The sequence below is a fragment of the Poecilia latipinna genome, unplaced genomic scaffold (genome assembly GCF_001443285.1).
Source record: "Poecilia latipinna isolate Pla-1442-1.1 unplaced genomic scaffold, P_latipinna-1.0 Scaffold167, whole genome shotgun sequence".
NCBI classification, from domain to species: domain Eukaryota; kingdom Metazoa; phylum Chordata; class Actinopteri; order Cyprinodontiformes; family Poeciliidae; genus Poecilia; species Poecilia latipinna.
Genome location: NW_015112783.1, coordinates 48,069 through 66,834, shown reverse-complemented (window position 1 = coordinate 66,834; position 18,766 = coordinate 48,069). Strand labels below are relative to the sequence as shown.

The window sequence follows — 18,766 nt, the reverse complement described above, 5'->3', positions numbered from 1 at the left end:
TGAGGTTAAATTCTAGTGTTATGCAAATGCAGCACATATGATGATAAACAGGGGAAATGGTGAAAACAACCGCAAATTGCAACAAGAACAACAGGGCTTTACTTGTATCCTTTAGGAATAATCGAATAATCTTCCTATTTTCCATTATGTTATTTAATTGTAAGATTTCATCCACCCACAGAAAGGGAAAAAAGCTACAATTGAGAGTGTTTGTGCATTCAGATAACCTAATTAGCGCCCAGGGTTTTAGTCGTTTTTGTCCACCGATTGATTAAATTAAGTTGTACAGCACAGAGATAATTTTCCATCAAGCCAAACAAATCCACCAAGATGCTGAGATGTTGAATTGTAGCTCAATTTGGCATCCAATATATGATGAAGGGTGCAACATAAGAGTAATGCAGTCTAAAAGAATATAGTGTTTTATATTCTGTAATACAATTTAAAAGTCATGTTGAAATTAAACAGTTTGTTTTTGCACTTTCAGAAGTACCTCTAACATTTTCTTTATCAAGAGATTGGAAACTCCTGTGTGAGGGGCAACAAGAGTGCACCATTACATTAGAAATCCATCAGAAATGTGTGTTGATGGGGTCTGTGGGGTCTTATAAGGGTCCTGTGGGGTGCATCAAGAACACATTGTGCTCTGCAAGTATCAAATGTATTTATACGGCACATTTTAAAACAATGTTGACAAATGTTGATCATTTCATTTCAAAGGTGGTTCACAAAGAGTAAAAGCAACAACGATAAAAACAACTAAATCATTAAGAACAAAACATAAAACAAGAACACTTCTGAAAAAATTTAAACGGGGCCTGCCAAAGTGTGAACGTCACATAGGACCCACTGTTCTAATACTAAAAATTAGCATCAATGCTAAAGTAAGCTACAATAGCATGTGGAGAGTCACAAGCATGTGGAGTGACATGGACTTACTCCATTCAGTGTATAAACTAATACTAAACATAATAAATCAATTTTTAAAAAAATGCTAAAATGCTTGCTCTGCAAGGAAGTTCACTAGTGGGGGGCAATGAAATGCTAAGTTTCACTTAAGCAGTGAAATGCGAATATTTTTGCTAATGTTAATGCACCAGTACACTAACCTGGGAGAAGGAAAGAGCTAAAATGCTTATTTTATGGAAAAGGGTAATATTGAGACTTGAGAGGGATATTGAGACTTTTATTTTGAAATTTTAGTAAGCTTCATTTTAAAGGGCCACTCTAATCCCATGTGTAACAGCAGTTGGTTTAAACCGTCATAAAATACCCAAAACAGGAATTACCTGACGTGAAAAATATGAAGGCTTTTCTTTTGTAGGGTATGCTCTTATTTTGACAGCCCAAAGTTATTGTCTGTTTAGGAGTATCAAGCTTTATGAGTCATATGGAACTTACTTCCTGTATATGTGAGAGTTTTCTGACTTTTCAGAACATGTGGCCTGAAATTAGAATAAGGTCTTCCAACTTTGATAAGATGAAAGTTGAAATTGTTCAGGAGATCATGAAGAAAATCCCTGTAGACATTTAGAGGAGCTCCAACACTGCTGCCACTGCCTCATGTCTCAGCTTTGTCATAACGCGGCGGTAGCATTATCCTGATGCGGCCTGATGGCTGCACCTCCTGACTGAAACATGCCAGGTTGAGGTCCGAGGTGTAGTGCCACCGGAGCTGTGAGATGTTAGTGGGATTGTGCTGCATATTTAGCCATGTGCCTGATTCCTTTATATTGGTTTGAAAAGGTTACCGTCATGAGGAATCTGTGTTTTGTTCCTGGAATCTCTGTTTTCTTAGTCTTTCATTGTGTTTAGTTGTATTTCTGGTTATTCCTCTCTTATCAGACATTTCCATTTCTTCTTGCATGTTTTCTTCTAGTCAAGTTTCCTGAATCTTTAGCCTTTTTCTCCCCAAATGGGTTAATTAACCCACTTGTGAAGCTTTCCAGTGACCATGACTCTTAAGTTTTTAAGCTTTTGGTTTTCTGTCTGGATTCTCTGTTGTCCTCAGACTTTCTGAGGATTTCCTTTTCTTGCAACTACTCTGCCTACCTGACTGTCTGCTTTTTGGTCTTTTTACTTTTTCTAGTTGCAATAGGAAAATAAAAAAACACTAAACTAAGTCATCTTTTGAGATAATGACAGATAAACCATTTCTATTGCCAGATAATCAAGCAAAATGGTATTATAATGTGGTAGCATTTTTAGACCAGCCACTCAGACCTGTTAACAGCATTGAAGGAATCCTTCATAAACATCTCAGGTTAGTCAAACAAGGTGATAAAGCTGACCGACTGAAAGTTTTGCATTGCCTTTGACAGCCCATTTTGGATGTAGAGGGATGTACAACCAATATGTACACAGACCACAGGATTAGTGCTTTGTGTAGATGAGGTTTCATCATCAGACCCATTCTCCAGTCTGTTGTAAGTTAAAAAAAAAAGCATGCAACATGAAAAAGTGTTTTAGGATGTAGAATTTTGTAATATTTCCTTTTCCTTTTGCCTCTCAACAGGCTTAAAGGAGGCGTAACCAACAGACGACAGCAACAGCTTGCTGTATTGAAGATCCCTCCACCAAAGCTTCAGGTGCAGCGAATGGATAAGCAGGATTATCAGTATCCAAGGAACAAATCGCCTGGCAATCCTGTTAAACCAAGCCAACCATGGCTGCAGGGGCTCAAATGTGTCCAACTTCAGGGATTCCATCAGTCTCTAGACAACAAGGGCTGCTTTGAATGTGCCAGGTCATATGTCCAAGTCATACACATGTCACAAGAGTGATTACATTTAGATAACAATGATCCAAGTGATTCGGTTTTCTTCCAAAGTCATGAAGCAAATCCTTCTTTTAATCACAAATTGTAAACTGTCAGGTTCTTACTTATTAGGCTTAAAGGGGCAGTATTACATGTGTTTCAGCCACACACTTCCATGTTATAGCACAATCAAGTAACTATGTTCCCTTCAGATGTTATTAAAATGCTGTATATGTCAAATGTGACTTGAAGGAAATTTGACTCCACAATTTAGCACCTTGAAATTGGGCCTCTGTCTCCCCAAAAAACTTAATATTTCATGGAACCTGAAACAATCAGCTTTGGGTTCCAGACTTCAAACTTGCATAATAATCCCCCTTGAAAAACCTGAAAGTGAATTAAACGTGAGCTCAAAGTCCTCCGACTGTATGCTAAACAGAATTCGGCTCTAATGCTTCGACACACAACAACAGGGAAGCTGAGGAACGACAGCCAGGTGGAAAAGGTAATTTCCACACTATGCGTGAGCAGCATTACTGTGGAAGCAGTGGATTATCTTCTATTGCATAACTTTCGCTGAATAAGGAGTCACATTGTGCTGGTTTTACTCATAGGGAGTAGCTCACTGATGGATGACTTAAGTAATAAAATTAAAAATGTATGAAACCAAGAACTAAGAAGGATTATACTTTTGTTCACCTGCTCATCATCAGAAGGTCAGCAGAGAAAGCCTGTCGGGCCTCATTTGATGTTATTTGAAGGAATTGGGTTTTTCATGTCGGATTCAGAAACCTCCGTAAACATTTAAGATTATTACACACCAATTAGATGCTCATTAGACTAAAGGGGATTCCAAAAATATTTGCAGAATATTAGACATTTTTTTTAAATCCATATACTCTATATGTTTAAATACCTGGACACATCCAGATCTAAGGGAAACTTAAAGAAAACATGAATATTTTTGGACTGTGGAATAAACCCGGAGTACCCTGAGATACACAGTGCAGGTATGGAGAGAATATGCAAACTCCATGCAGAGGGAACCCAGGCTGATACCGGACTTCCAAGAAAACAGTGCAGCTAATAGAGAGAATAACACCTTTGTTATGCAAATCTTATTTTTTGTTGTTGTTTGTATCAACATACTGGACAGTATTTAGCATTTTAGAATCTATCGCTTCAATTGTAAAAGCCGTCACAGTAAATCAGGTGTTTGGTTTGAGATCTGACCTATAAAACTGAGAGCCACTCGAGTAAATTTCATCCAAAGTTTCCCTGCAGGTTCCACCTTTTGTCGCTGATTAAATAAGTGCTTCAGTTAGCAAATTGAGAACTCAACTTCTGCCTGCACTTGTTCTGGAGTGGACCTTGAACAACATAAAAGAAATAATCAAGTGAATGTTGTTTTATTAAACTGATGCATTGATTTGGATCAAATTTCTGAGTAAATAGGATACATTAATGTGAAGTGTCAGTAGTTCTTGTTACGGTAATTTTTTCTTTGTGTTTCTGTTATTATACAAGCATAGGAGCAATTTATGTCATAAACATATTTTTAGACTAATGTCCCACTGAGAATAATGTGTGTACTGTTGACATACCCTGGATACGTACTTGTACATTTCTAAAAATAAAGTGCAATATTTCTCGCCAGTCATCTCAGAAAGTGAAAAGGACATTTCGCAGATGTTCAGATGTTCATCACACATGAAGTGAAATATATCTTAAGCTTTTAAATTTTGCTATTTTAAAAGAATGATTTACAGTGAAAGGAAACCCACAATTTAATGACCCTGGGACCTTGATTTCCAAATAAAATGCAGAATTTACATTAATCCAAGTCCGTTTTCTCCTAAGTCCAGTTAAGTGCTTGACACGGAGAATTTGACATTTGTCCAGGTCTTCTATTAGTCTGTGTTTCTGGAGTCAATTTCGCTTGACAGTGTTCTCAAGGCTGTGCTTCTCCCTATTGCTGGCGCATCATTTCCTACCACACTTCTTCCTTACACTCAACTTTTCTGTTAATACACTTAGATACAGAACTCTGTGACTAACAAGCTTCTTCAGCAATGACCTTTTGTGGCTCCCAGTCCTTGTGAACAGGGTCCATGACTGTCAAGTCAGCCGTCTTCCCCATCATTATGTAGCCTACCGACACAGAGGGAGAGACAGTTTAAAGGCTCAGGAAACCTCTGCAGGTGTTTTGAGTTAATTAGCTGATTAAGGTGTGACATCATGAGTTTCAATTAATGACCTTCTTCACACTATTCTAATTTTCTGACACTGAATATCAGGGTTTCTTCATCTGTAAGCAACAATCAGCAAAACTATGCAGGATGATTCTGCATAATACATGAGTGTCACCTCATCAATTATGAAACTTTTACACAACATTCAATTTATTTGCGATGTGCTAATACATATTTGTTTACACAGGAATAAAGAATAAAACAGGAGGGAGAGATTGGAATGATTTTATTTTACCTGGCCCGGTCATGAAGGAAACAAATAGTTTATTGTTGTTTTATTACAAAAACTTTTGCATGTTCCTCAGTTGAGGCTGCAGGAATGAATTGGATGTACCTGGTGAGCCTGTTTGTTGGTTTGTTTTGCAACGTGAGGAGCCAGGAGCACATGTTTTACCCAGCAGGGTGAGTGGGCCTGGTGGGAGAATAGAGGTCTACATCCTATCATGGTGGAGCTGCTGCAAATTGTTTCCTGGAGACCAGCGGCACACCAAACAGCCAGACCTAATTAGAAGTGTCTAACAAGTCGACCTTCCAGACAAAGTTGTTCAGACCTTTTCGGTGCGTGCGATTTTCAGGGAGAGTTTTATCAGCCTCACACAAGACTTAACTTTTTATATTAGTTCTGCATAAAACACTTCTTCGTCCGATCCGACTTCACTCTTGTTCTCATATTGTGGCTGCCTCTGTTTGCTTAAAAACCCGAAACAAAAACAGATTGTGCGAGTTCATCTTTCCACTTCTAAAAATGAAGTGTTATAATCAGCAGAAGCTCTAAACCATTTGTGGCCTTCGGTAAACATTTGTGAGCTCCCTGTAAGCCACATGGAAACACCAAGCTGCACGCCAGCTGCTCTGTGCATCCTCCTTCATGTCCTTTGAAGTGCCGCCGCCAACCAGCCTGCACAGAAGCAGCCAAGATGGACCAAAGATGCCAAATTACACACCACGTCAGTGCCACAGCTATAAAATGTAATGGAGCTTTGAAACGGCAACAATGCAGGAGAACGTCTCTGACCAGAATTTTCCCCTCAAGGGCCGTTAGGGTTATTAGATGGGGCACAAACTCATACATCTGGCAAATCCACCATGCTGGCATGTTCAGAGGAAATAGCAGTAGGCACAGCAGTCTCCACAACACAACAGGAACCCTCTTTTCAATTTCCTGCTCCACTTTCCATTCCTGCTTTATTCTGCGCAGAGGCCTGCAAAGCGGGATTCTCAGAGGAAGAAGCCGACATTTAACAGATACGGTGCTGCAGAGCTCAAAACAAGGAAATTGATTCTGTCAGAGGCAATATTTGCGATAATGATCTCAATAAAAGCATAGAGGGATTTCAGACATGCATGCAAGGATTCCCTCTGGAGGTGTGCTTCCTAACGCAGCAGTGGCCTCAAACTGGAGCCGAACAACATCCTGTTAGCGGAGCTACCACTTACTCCGCATGGAAAAGAAAAGGAAACAGTGATGCCAGCCAATATCTTTCACTATGATAGTTGTTTGCAACAGCAGATGATTCCTACTCATAACATGGAGCATTCTGCCAAACTCAGATTTCAATAATTAAAGGAATATATTTAAAAATTAATTTTGTAAGAATAATAAATTTATTTATATAGACCTTTACAATAACCAAGGTGAAATGCATCGGGTGAAATAAAATAAAACATCTAAAATACATCAAATAAAACAGGATAAAACACAAAAGATAGTAGAAAAAAAATAAAAAGTTAATTTTTAAAAAGAAATAAATGGAAAAACAAAAGACTATTCTGTTGTGATATTAAAGGGCTGAATATCAGTGATCTACCACTCAAAACCCTTTACACTACAGATATACTCACCCAAACACACTCACACACATTCCATTATTGGAGACTTTACTGGCTCTGTTACATTTAGATGCAAATTGGCTTTTAAAATGAACAACACATGCCGTTTGTCATTTTATCCACATTAGAGACGGGTTTTTTTTGTGATTTGTGTATCAATATGGGAATACAGAACACTGAGCCCTACAGCTATACGCTGCCAATCCTGAAAGCTGAAATTTAACTCCTTCAAACATACTTTTGTGAATGTAATTGCAGTCTTGTAACCACTTTTCTTTTACATTAAGGTGACAACGTTGGACAGTTTGGGTATAAAAATAATTGAGATGTTTGTTTGTTTTTCTTTTAAACTAATTAATCTAGGTTTGTACAGAGCTCAAAGCATTTTCTGGGCAAGTGAATGTGAACTTTTGTGATTTTCATATTAGTGGTTGGGCTGCCTGTGGGTTCACCTGGATGTAATGTGGCGTTGCTGCCACCAGGGGGTGGTATGGCACCAGAATTTGTCAATTGCCACGAACCAGAAGAAATATTTAAAAACAAAATGCATTGAATTAAAAATGTAGATTTTCATCACAGATGTAATATATTAACATATAACTGACTTTTACTGAGAGAAAAAAAGCTTTTTTTTCTCTCAGTAATTCACTCTAAGTCTCTCAGCATATATTTCATTATTAAAGGGAACATATGACTAACTCAAAAACACCAGAAAATAACCATTTATTATACTCTTAACTATACAAAAAATGGTTATAAGCGTAAAGCCAAAAGATCCAAGAAACACATTTATTTTGAAGGTTTTATTTTATAAAATATGATCAAAAGTTCAGATAGTCTCTGTCAACATGTTAGACTTAGGGATTTGAAAGTCATTTATATTTGCCAAGGCTGACCTGAGCGACCATGACAGACTGCTGAAAGTTTACAAAAAGGTCTTCAGAAAAGCCTCTTTACCAAACAAGATAAAGGCTTGTCTATAAACCAGATGAATGTGAAAACACAATGAAAGCGATAAGCCATGATTATTATGCTCCAACACTGACGTTTCTTATTATTAGAGCTGCATGATATTAGAAAATCTTACACTGGTAATAATATTGGTAAATATTGTGATAATATCAGTTTCCTTGCTTGTTTATTTTCTTCTTTCCTCTCCTTCTCATCTGCTTCCATCACTCTGTGGCCTTCAGCATTTTGGGTAATTAATGACCGGTGTAAACATCTCCTGCCTTAAAACTCTCAAACTGGATAAATACAAGTTCAGACTGGAACAGTTATTTTCTGATATGAATATTGCACAAACTGATATTGCAATGAAGATGTTTTGAAACAGCAAGATATTTTTGGTATACTGGATAGCCCTACCATAAAGTATTTCTCCCACGTTTATTAGCCTTACATAAAGCCCTAGAATACAACACATCTTCTGATCTATGAAGCAGAAAGTTCTGGTTCCAACAGCTCAGCTGGAGACATTCTTCAAGTATCACATTTCTATTTGTGGATCAAAAATAATCCTTCTTACTTTATTTGGAACTAATTCCAGAATCCCATCTACTTTAAACAATAACCTTCTCCTGAGTTGGGATGTAAATACAACATCTAATAACCTGAATCAATTTTGAATTTTAAAAGATTATTATGTTAAACTGGATCAAAATGTGTAAAATCTGATCTGATCACAAACAAAACTAACAAACACAGGAACAGCAGACATTTTGTGTGGTAAAAAAACCCCCCAACTCCTCACCAGAGTAGGTGCTCCATCATGAGGTTTCTCAGCAGAGGATACAGAGAAAAGATGGCACGCTGTGGTTTGCAATCACAATCATTCTCCTTTCATGGCTCAAAGGGGAGACTCTCACCCAGCAAGAATTTAATTAAAGCCACAGTGGAGCATCAAGTTGAATTTTGCATCAGTGCAGAATGGAGTTCTGCAGAGCAGCAAATGTGTTCCCCGTTTTATTTATTTGTACATATGAGGCTAATATAGACATAATGAGGAACTTCACTCCATCTGCTGCACTTTACAATAAGAAGGAAAAAAAGGTTGCAAAACAGAAATGACCTGGTGTGTTATTGTTAAGTTAATGGTTCTTGTGATGAAGTCAGCATGCAAAAAGTTTCAGCTGACATTTGGATCATTGAACCATAATTGGACCCAGAATCGTGATTTTGATGCATTTGTTGCACAGTCCTGGAAAACAAAGAAACGGTGCAGTCATTTTGGCACACCTGGGAAAATGTCATACGGCCTTAGATTAGTAGGAATTTAGGAGAAATTACTCACCATGCAGCCACTTTATTAGGTATGGCTGTTTTATCGTTGTTCAAACAAAACGGCCAACAAAGTGGTGGTAGCTCAATTCAGGAGTTAAGAAGTGGCAAAAATGAGTTGATAAAGTTCAAACTGGGCATCAAAATGAGTATAAAAAGGGATTTAAGTTACATCTGACTGCATTGAACTGAAATAATGTTAATCTATGCAGAATAGATCCTTCAGTCTTGCAAAGTCCATTGAGATGACATCTGCTTGCAACTGCAAACGTTACATGTTTGCTGGTGTCAGATGGGCTGGTTTGTGTTACAGAAACTACTGATCTGCTGGGATTTTCAACCTTGACCAGGAGAATTTTTTTTTCATTGTGGTTGTGGAGTTGACAAAATGATGAGATGCCATCATGTTAATTTGGAGCAAAATCTTTAAGGAATGTTTGTTTAATCTATTCCACAAAGAAATGAGACCTTCGTGAAGTTGAAAAGGGGTCAAAGACAGTACTACTAAGACAGGGGTCACCAACTCCAGTCCTCCAGGGCTACCATCCTGTAACTTTTAGATGCGTCTCTGCTCAAACACACCTGGATCAAATAAACTGCTCGTTTCCAGCCTATTGCAGAGAGGAATGAATGCTGGTGAGGGAATTCAGACATTTTGGAGCAGAGGGGAATCTAAAAGTTGCAGGATGGTAGCCCTTGAGGACTGGAGTTGGTGACCCCTGTACTAAGGTGTATCTAATAAATCAAGTGTATACTTTCAGCACAAACAAGATCTATTTGGAAGAACCCGACTTGAAGAATGAAAAAAAAATGTATCAGAAGTAACTCATCTTCAGGCATTTTGGACAAAGGCCTGAATAGGGAGTAGTTTCTAAGGAGTCAGAGTCCATTATGGTCTCTAAAACAACACCGGGGGTCTTACAATTCCAGATGTAACATAAAAGTGATTGAGAAAGCACGACTTTAAAATGAGATCAGCATCCTCACAGCATGTTGCTACCACCTTTGTTTTTCACCATGGAGATGGTGTGTTTTTCTCCTAAATGGTCATTTTCTGTGTATGACGCAAAGATCAACTTTGATCTCAATTGTCCGGAACATCTTCTTCCACGTTTGCTCTGTCTCCTGCCTGATTGCAGCTCCTACACAGTTACCATCAGCTTCTTGGCTGATTAACAATATAATTTATTGTGCAGACTTTAAGTCATCAGCAAATGTTTTTCATTTTGTCTTTTTTTTTTTAACAGGCTATAATGGTAAAAGAAATGTAATGTGTTAAAAATTAAAGTCTCTGGTTTATGTGTTTTGGAAGCTGGGTTCTTTTACTTGAGGTTCTTTCACAGGAAAATATTTTCACCCCAAATTTCTGCATCTTATGTACTTCATATTAATTTAAATTTACAGATCAAATATATAAAACAGAGTATTTAAATGTTAGAACTTCTTTTTATTTCTTGAGGTTTTAGGCTTTCCTAATGAATGACTGCTGATTCTGGTCACACATATCTCCCAAAAAACTTTCGCATTCTTCCTTTATTCCACCTTTTAACTAAAGTAACAAAGAACTGACACTGCAGAGTGACACAAAGAATTTGTACTTTTGGTTTTGCAGCATTTTAATGGCTGCGTGGAATACGGACCCAATGTTTTATGTTTCGACATAAACCTAATATTAAGTAAATAAACAGAATACAAGTTACATCATCCGTCTGGCTGGTTCTTACGCTATGTCCTTGCTACATGTGCAACTCATCAAACTTTTATTCAAGTTCTTCAGTTTGACCTCAAAACCTTTCTTGAATCTGGAACAAATGTGCTTCCCTGAAGCTCGAGTCACACCCCACCCCAGCAGCCTCTGCAGTTTCAGATATTGCACAGGCCCCTTGTTGTTCGCAGCCACTGAGGACTTGGGAGGAGGAGGCATGCAGAACAGACTCCCACCGTGAGATAATGCTGCGTCCTGTTGGGAAGGCAGGTCAACCTGCAGACCATGAAGTGGGTAGCCCAGCAGGTGGAAGGTGGGGAGATGTGTGTTAGCGCTGTCAGCTCTCATTTATGTGGATCATCTTACTTACTTTACTTCTCCAAGGCTGGGGGGTTAAAAACAGGATTATAGAGAAGGTGCATGAGTAGAGAAAGCACAAAGAATATTTGCAAAGATTATGTGCAAAATTATGTATTGAAATTTATATGAAGCACTGTATTAGTCATATATATCAGTGCATCCGTACAATTACCTGCTTTGTCTCCTCTAAAAACAATATACTGGCGCCCTCCAGAGGCCGTTCAACGGAATCACAACACAGAAACACACTTTTTTTAAAATCTGACTCATTTACAAATCGTCTTCAGAATAAACTTTATTCTGAAGTTTAACCATAATGTCAGCTTTAAAAATATTCAGTTTTAAATAGTCAATTGCTACAAGTCACATTCTGGGGCCAAAAACCTTTTTGCTGGACTTTGGGTAACAGCATCATCATAAGTAATTCTTAAAGTTTTCTAGGATTTGATGTCAGATTCTCCAGTTCTCTTGTTTTGAATCTACCAAGAAATCACCATGCCTCTATCAACAACTGGTTCCATAAATTTGTTCACAGTATCCTACCTAAAGTCCTTTAACTCTTACGTCCACACCTCTTCGGCTGCCAAAATTCTTCTTCGACAAACTTAATAGTGTGGAGAAGTAGGAAAATGTTTTAACAAACGTAACATCGGATTACTGTGATGGACTACTGATGGTTGCCTATAGATGGCACAAAAAGCTGCAGTTCAGTTTTTAAACAGAATGTGTAAACAGAAGTATATTTCTTGCATTTTGGCCCCGCTCCAACCGCTGGCGGTATAATTTGTTTTATTACCTGATGTAATCATTTATTGTGGGTTTATCAGTTCCTCTGTCCTGAACTGCTCCATCTTTACACACTGTCTTGTTGCTTTTAAAACTTTTTTAAAATCCTTGTTTGTCACTGGCATTTAATGTGGTTTTATATGACTATAAAAATGGTTTAAGATCTTTTAAGTTGTACTCGTGTTCTTTTGATCATTGCTGCTTTTATGTAGGGAACATTTGTCAACCATCATGTTTCAGGAGGGCAATAAAGTTATATAAAATGTTGTTAGAAGGTCAGATTATTACACCGGCGCTATGAAAGTGGAAATTCTGAAGGTTTTGCCTGTTACTGATCTGCTTCGATGTTCGGTGTCTCAGTGAGTATTGAACTATGTATCTCCCAACAAAGCTGTTTTGTACTTTGCAGATCTAAAAACCTTAAAGAAAGTTAGCATGGACCCAGTTCCTCAAAGTTCTACTGATGTTAGGTACAAGGAGCATCAACAGGTTGGGCTCCAACTTGGGTTTAGTGTTAGGAAAGCAGCAGGTGGTTTTTAAATTGCTGCAGGATTTAGAGAACACCAAATGTGTTTTTGTGGATTATAGTTTTAATGAATTTGATCATTTGCGGCAGGTTTGTGATAAAAAAAATAATAAAACATTTATACAATCCAAACACAGGTAAATAAAAACTATTATTTACTAGTCAAACTTTTTACTATACTATTACTATTTACTATTCATAATCATATAAGAACCCCTACTACCATTTATTGGTATGTGGAGGAAGTGTCAGATTTACTTTGCTTTACAAGTCTTCTTTCTGTATTAAAATTAAAAGTTTCAGATTATTTCAAACTCTTGATCTTAGCCGTTACTCCTGGCTGTGTCATTAGTACTTATATTTATGTGGAAACTGATTTGTCACATTGGATTAACTAGTTTTGGATTTCTTTTAAAATAAAAAATTGAAGTGTTTTTCTTTTTCTTTTTTTTAACTCAGTTTCATCCAGTATTAAAATGTGTTTGATGAACTGATACAAAAATCAAAACCAAAAAAACCAAAACCAGAATAATTATGTAAGAGGGAAACACTATAAAGCAGAAGTATACGAAACTATAAAGTAGAAAAATGAAAGTTCACCCTATAAATATATGTCCACTTAAACAGAATAAAACTGAAGTAATGATACATAGATGAATACAAAGTAATCATTTTAGAGCCTCGGCACACTTCAGTGAAAAAAAAAAAAAATATCTTCATGCAGATAATCACATTCCATGTGCTGGTGTCAACTTTTTTTAATTGTGGTTCAAAGACTCAGCAAAAAATCTGATGACTAATCATTTAACAGATACATGACACAGCAAAACTAACAGGCACAATAAAAGCATTTATTGCTGCGGCAAGCACAAAAATATTTATCTACGATGCATTTCAGAAGATATTATTGAAGAGCAGTTTTAATAAAAGTACAGATAAAATAATTTATCTGTAGGGAATTGCTCTACAAAGTCATGCAAAATGCCTGTTTATGGTGTTTAGAACAGTTAATAATTATGTAGAGCAATATGTTTTCTTTTAACCAGTGTTGTCTTTGCGATGAAAAACTTCACATTTGATGTCATTATACCAGCAGAGCGTTATTGTGTGCATGAATGGGTGAATGAATGAATGTCGTGCAAAGCATCTGATGTCCTCTGAACAAGAAAAAGCATTATGCATGTACCATTTACTGTAAATAAAGTTTTGGAAGAATAACGACCAACCTGTATTACTTTTTTTTTTAAATAAATCAATCCACTCTTCTGTTTTAACATGTGAACATTGAACTAAATTAGTTGCTAGAATATCCTGCGAATTGTTCAGCATTGTTCTTGACCGACTGGGACCCCACCTGGCCAGTTTCCTTTCATTATTTTCATCATTTTTGTAAGAAAATTCAAGTTTTGCAATCTTGTGGATGTTCAGCTTCCTCAGCTTGTCAATAACTATGCTTATTGTATTATGGAAAATATTATAAACTGCTGAGTTTTGTTTTTTCGCACCACACTCTCCATAACTCTTCAAAAGTTGGTTTCTATTAATGGATGCAAATAAGCAAATGTCAAAGCCTACTGAGTTTTGAGCTTTATTTCTGGTTATGCATAGTTATAATTATGTAAATTCAAGAATGCATGCTAAAATAAAAACAACCTTTGTCCACCATGTAACAGTTTATGAGTGTACACATAGATGAACCATATATTTGTTTTTCCAGTATTTGTTTTGGATTGAACAGGATGCATGACACATTATAAGTTTTGAATCGTCATGGTTTAAGTTTAAATCATAATACTTAATGTGAAAAAGGAATTTGTAAGCGTTATAGTTCAAAGGTATATCTATATCTTATCTTCCAAATTATATCTGTCCTAACAACCTAATCACAATCTAGATTAGGTTCATTTCTGACACTCCTCTGTAATTAAACTGTAATGGGAGAACGTTTTCTTCTGTTTACATTTCCAACAATGTGAAGTATTAAATCTTCTTAAGATGTAACTATGTAAAGCATAAACTCTCACTTTCTAGATTTGTCTTTCTATTGGTGAGACAGAAAAACCTTTTTGCTTATTTGTAAAACATGGTAATGTTAAGTAAACTAAAAGATCCCATTCCTAGTGTCTAATAAAAAAGATAACAGAAGAGAAAGTTATTTGGTTGCAAAGATTAAAAGTCTTTATATCCATAAACCGTGTTAGAGTTTATTACAGTCAGTAAACATTAACCCACTCTATAATCCTCTCTAGCACGTTTGTAAAACTCAGGGCCAAACAGCCTACTGTGAGTTTTTCTGCATCACATAAATACATCCTTCAAGATAAGTTGTGTGCTTAGATATTTTATCAATCAAATCAGAATTTTTCTGCATAGTGCCAAATTACATCAATGTGAAAATGGTTTCACTATTAAAGTAGTCATTGAATGCAGAGACAGATAATTATCAGTATTGTAACTGTTTGTTAATGAGTAGTTTTATCAATATATTTAGGCATAACTGGCCATTTGATGACATCCATGATCTTGATATGGCACAAAATGAAAATGAATTTGATGCACCTTCTCTACAGCATGAATTAATAGTGACAGCCTTCATGTTTAAATTTACCTAACTCACCAATTACATAATAAAGGTGTCTGATAATCTATAATAGTTAGAGGTACATGGCAGGATAATAATAGATTCAATTTCTTAAGAATACTGAAAATATTAAATATCTAACACAGTGAAGGCAAACACAGGCATCATATTGTTTATCTCTTCTTTTGTATTTGTAACAAAAGTTCAAAGCCAGACTTCTGCAGTGTGATGTGTGTGTGTGTATATATATGCATGCATCCTCAAACTGAGGATGCAAAGATTCTGTGCATCCTTTTGTGCAATTTTCCTTCATGTTTCTACTTCCTGTGACTGCAGATTTCATCTGTGGTTTGTAACAGTTTTAATTTGTAATTTTTTTTCTTGGTTGTAAGAGTTTTGCTTCCGCATTCCATAATTGCAGCATTTAATTTTTTGGAGCATTCTTTTTTTTTTTTTTTTTCTTGCATCATTCATGTGTTTGCAGCTCATTTCACCATTTGCAAAAACCTTAAAATGTGGGAAAGGGAAAAAATGTAGTTGATTTAGAAAGGCTTTGATTTTAGGAACTTTAACATCTTATGTTAAATTTCAAAACATGCTTTTAATAAATTTAACTTAAGTTTATTCATTTTTTACAATTTGATGCAACATATCAAAGTCTTCCCTGGACTGCATTACTTTTATCTCAGTTATCATGAACTTTGAGTCTGTGGTAAATGTTTATGAAAACTATTATCAAACTTATAAAACACTGCTTATATCACTCCACAGCTAAAAAGCACTGGCAGCAGGGAAAGAAAAGCAGTCTTCACCAAAACATGGTTGCAAAACGGCATAACTAACATGTGTCCTTATCATTACAGATAAGTACTGCAATAAAACTTATGTTAAAAAAAACAAACAAAAAAAAACATACCAAGACCATTTTTTTCTGGATTGTGATAAAAGATACAAGACTGAAATAAAATAATTAATTAGTAAGTATGTGCATGAACGTGATTTATATGACACCTTTAATGGGTCAGAAACCACAGTGCTTTACAATGAAAACAAACTTGAAAATGCAGAAGAAAAAAACAGTGATAAAACAGAGTACACATAACATGATACAGTATAAAAACTAGTTAAAAGCCACACTGACTAAATGAGTAGTCTACTGCTTCTTAGAAGAATCAACAGGATCAAGACATTCCAAAGCATTTCACAAACTGGAGGCAACCGCTGTAAAAGATCTATCCCCTCTGCTTTAACCATTGCTTTAAATTATTGTAAAAGGTGATTTACAACCTCATCTAATATTGTGTTTACAGACTTTGGAGAATTGCAAAGTCTGTTTCAGGGTTTTTACTCGTACATAAAACCTGAAACAGTAAAGAGTTTACCTGAAACCTAGTCTGAAATAAATTAAATCCAGTTGTAAAGACACATAATCTATGTGGAACTTATGCTTCCACACGAACAGCTATATAACTTTGGTCATTTCCTAAGGGATGTGCTGCATTATTTCCTGAATGTTTCTTTTACCAAGTACTCATGTTCACCTTTGAAGACCTTCAAACATGGTCTTATAACTGATAAGGAGGAATTTTTTGAACGTGTGAGTTCATTGTTCCTGAGAATATCACACATGGGCAATAAAACAGTAAAATTAGATAACTTGAATAACCATCCAACCATCATGAAGAGCTTTAGAAAAACAGATGTCATAAATTTGAGAGATAATTTTCTTTAAATAGCAATACAAAGAAAACTCTCAGTGCGTCCTTGTCAGGCTACAATGGAGAAGCTATTGTGGCTGGGGTGTTTGTATTTTCTGTGCATCCTTGGAAGTCAAGGTAGGGGGGTGAAAAGGCAGGATGACTTTGTGCTTCTTGCAGGCCCCCTGGCACAACCCGAGCTGAGAACCTCCAGCAATGGGGAACATGCTGCCTTTGACTGCAGTCAGCCCATACCAGCCAACTCCAAACTGTATTTTGAGTACCTCCGGAGCAAAGGGGTGACACACTTCAAAGTCCCGCTGTCATGGGTCCAGCTCCTTCCAACGGGCCTCTCAAGCAAACCCCAACCAGGCGTAGTTAGATGCTACCAGACCCTCCTGAAGCAGCTGCTGGAGGAAGGACTGCAGCCACTCATCATCCTTCACGGGTCAGATGTTCCAGAGTCTTTGAGGTCCAGGTATGGCGGCTGGGAAAGTCAGTGGCTGCTAGAGATGTTTCAGCAGTATGCCGAGTTCGCTCTGAAGGAGTTTGGGCCACTGGCACAGTCATGGGTGACATTTAGTGACCTGGATGAGGTTTTGCATGCGGGCCAGGCTGCAGGTGACCACCATCTGCAAAACATCCTCCAGCTCAACAAGATGATTTACCAGTTTTACCATCACAACTTTCCTGGGAATGGTGAGTTATTTTTTTTTACAAAAATGACATGCACTACAGTTATATTGACTTAATATCTATCACAAGGAAAGATCGAAAAAGAATTGCAAATTATCCATGCTTCTTATTGTAATACTGACTAAAGTCAAAGTTATTTAAAAGTATTTCTTCAATGCATTTGCATTTGTGCAGGGAGAAGTCTGTCAATTGTACTGAAAGGAAGAGATGAAGCTGCACTTTCCCAACTTAAAGGTTCAACAACTGTAAGTTGTCTGTTAGTTAGAAGTGAGCAACTAATATTAGTTATAGTGTAATATGAGTTAGACGTGAATAAGAAATAATTTGCTGTGACTAACTTTACTTGATGTCTGCACTTCTTATAAACTTCTTAGGTGTGAATTCCTCTGTGTCTTTATTTGAAATCCAAAACTGAAAGCAAGCAAAAAATAAAATAAATAAAAGAAAAGAAAAGAAAAAAAACTGGATGCATTTTGCCAACTTATTCAGGAAAAACATAACTTCTGTTTTTTATGACTGCAACCCTGTTATCTCCTCACTTCCCATGCTAATTATCATTGCTGTATTAATCTCCGGATCAATACAGGTTGATTTCTTGTCGGTGGACATGGATTTCAGCTGCATTTCTTCTGCAAACTTTGCACAGGAGTTGAAGAACCTACAGGTAAACTACATTCATAGAGGGTTTTTTTTTATGTTTTACATTAAAACTAAACTGCAGCCTCTTGTTATGCTGTAGATTTCCACTGGAAACATGCCAATCCTGATATACAGGCTGACAGTTCATGACTGTTCACACAATGAACAAGAGCCTCTTGGAAACTTGCTGAATGGTATGTGGTGTTCAGTACCAACCAGGCTGACATGAACAAAACAGCTCAACAAAAGTTTAGTCCAAAAATTATAACTGAGCTGTTTTGCTTAGTTTGTAAATCATTACCTTTAATGTAATAAATGGGTCTTTGTATCAGCATCACACCTTAAGATCAACAGATTAAAAACAAGATTGTGTAAAGGCAAAAAGTAAAAGAACTTGAGCAGAGAAGTCAAAATTGCAAATTCATTTAATAATTAAAATCAGTGAAAACAATTTTGCTACAATTACTTTTCATAATGGAGTAACAACTTTTTATGAAGCATTACACAACATATGTACAAATTTTTTTCTTTTTTAATGGCAACCCACCATTTACAATTATAAGGGCCATATTTTCTAAAGCTACTACAACACTGATGTTGTAACGTTCACACTTGATAAAGAAAAAAGACCATTAGATATGAAAGGCAATAGAATT

At 36.5% G+C, this 18,766-nt stretch overlaps 1 protein-coding gene across 1 annotated transcript; it reads left to right on the top strand.

Annotated features, from left to right (window-relative positions):
• Window positions 1–16,112: 16,112 nt before the first annotated feature.
• LOC106945902 (lactase-phlorizin hydrolase-like) lies at window positions 16,113–18,142 on the top strand. Its single transcript, XM_015029908.1, has one exon. The coding sequence runs from the start codon at window positions 16,856–16,858 to the stop codon at window positions 17,525–17,527; it is 672 nt and encodes a 223-aa protein (XP_014885394.1). The 5' UTR covers window positions 16,113–16,855; the 3' UTR covers window positions 17,528–18,142.
• Window positions 18,143–18,766: the final 624 nt, after the last annotated feature.

Coding starts and splice junctions, on each gene's coding strand:
- LOC106945902 (XM_015029908.1), top strand. CDS start 16,856: ATGGAGAAGCTATTGTGGCTGGGGTGTTTGTATTTTCTGTGCATCCTT.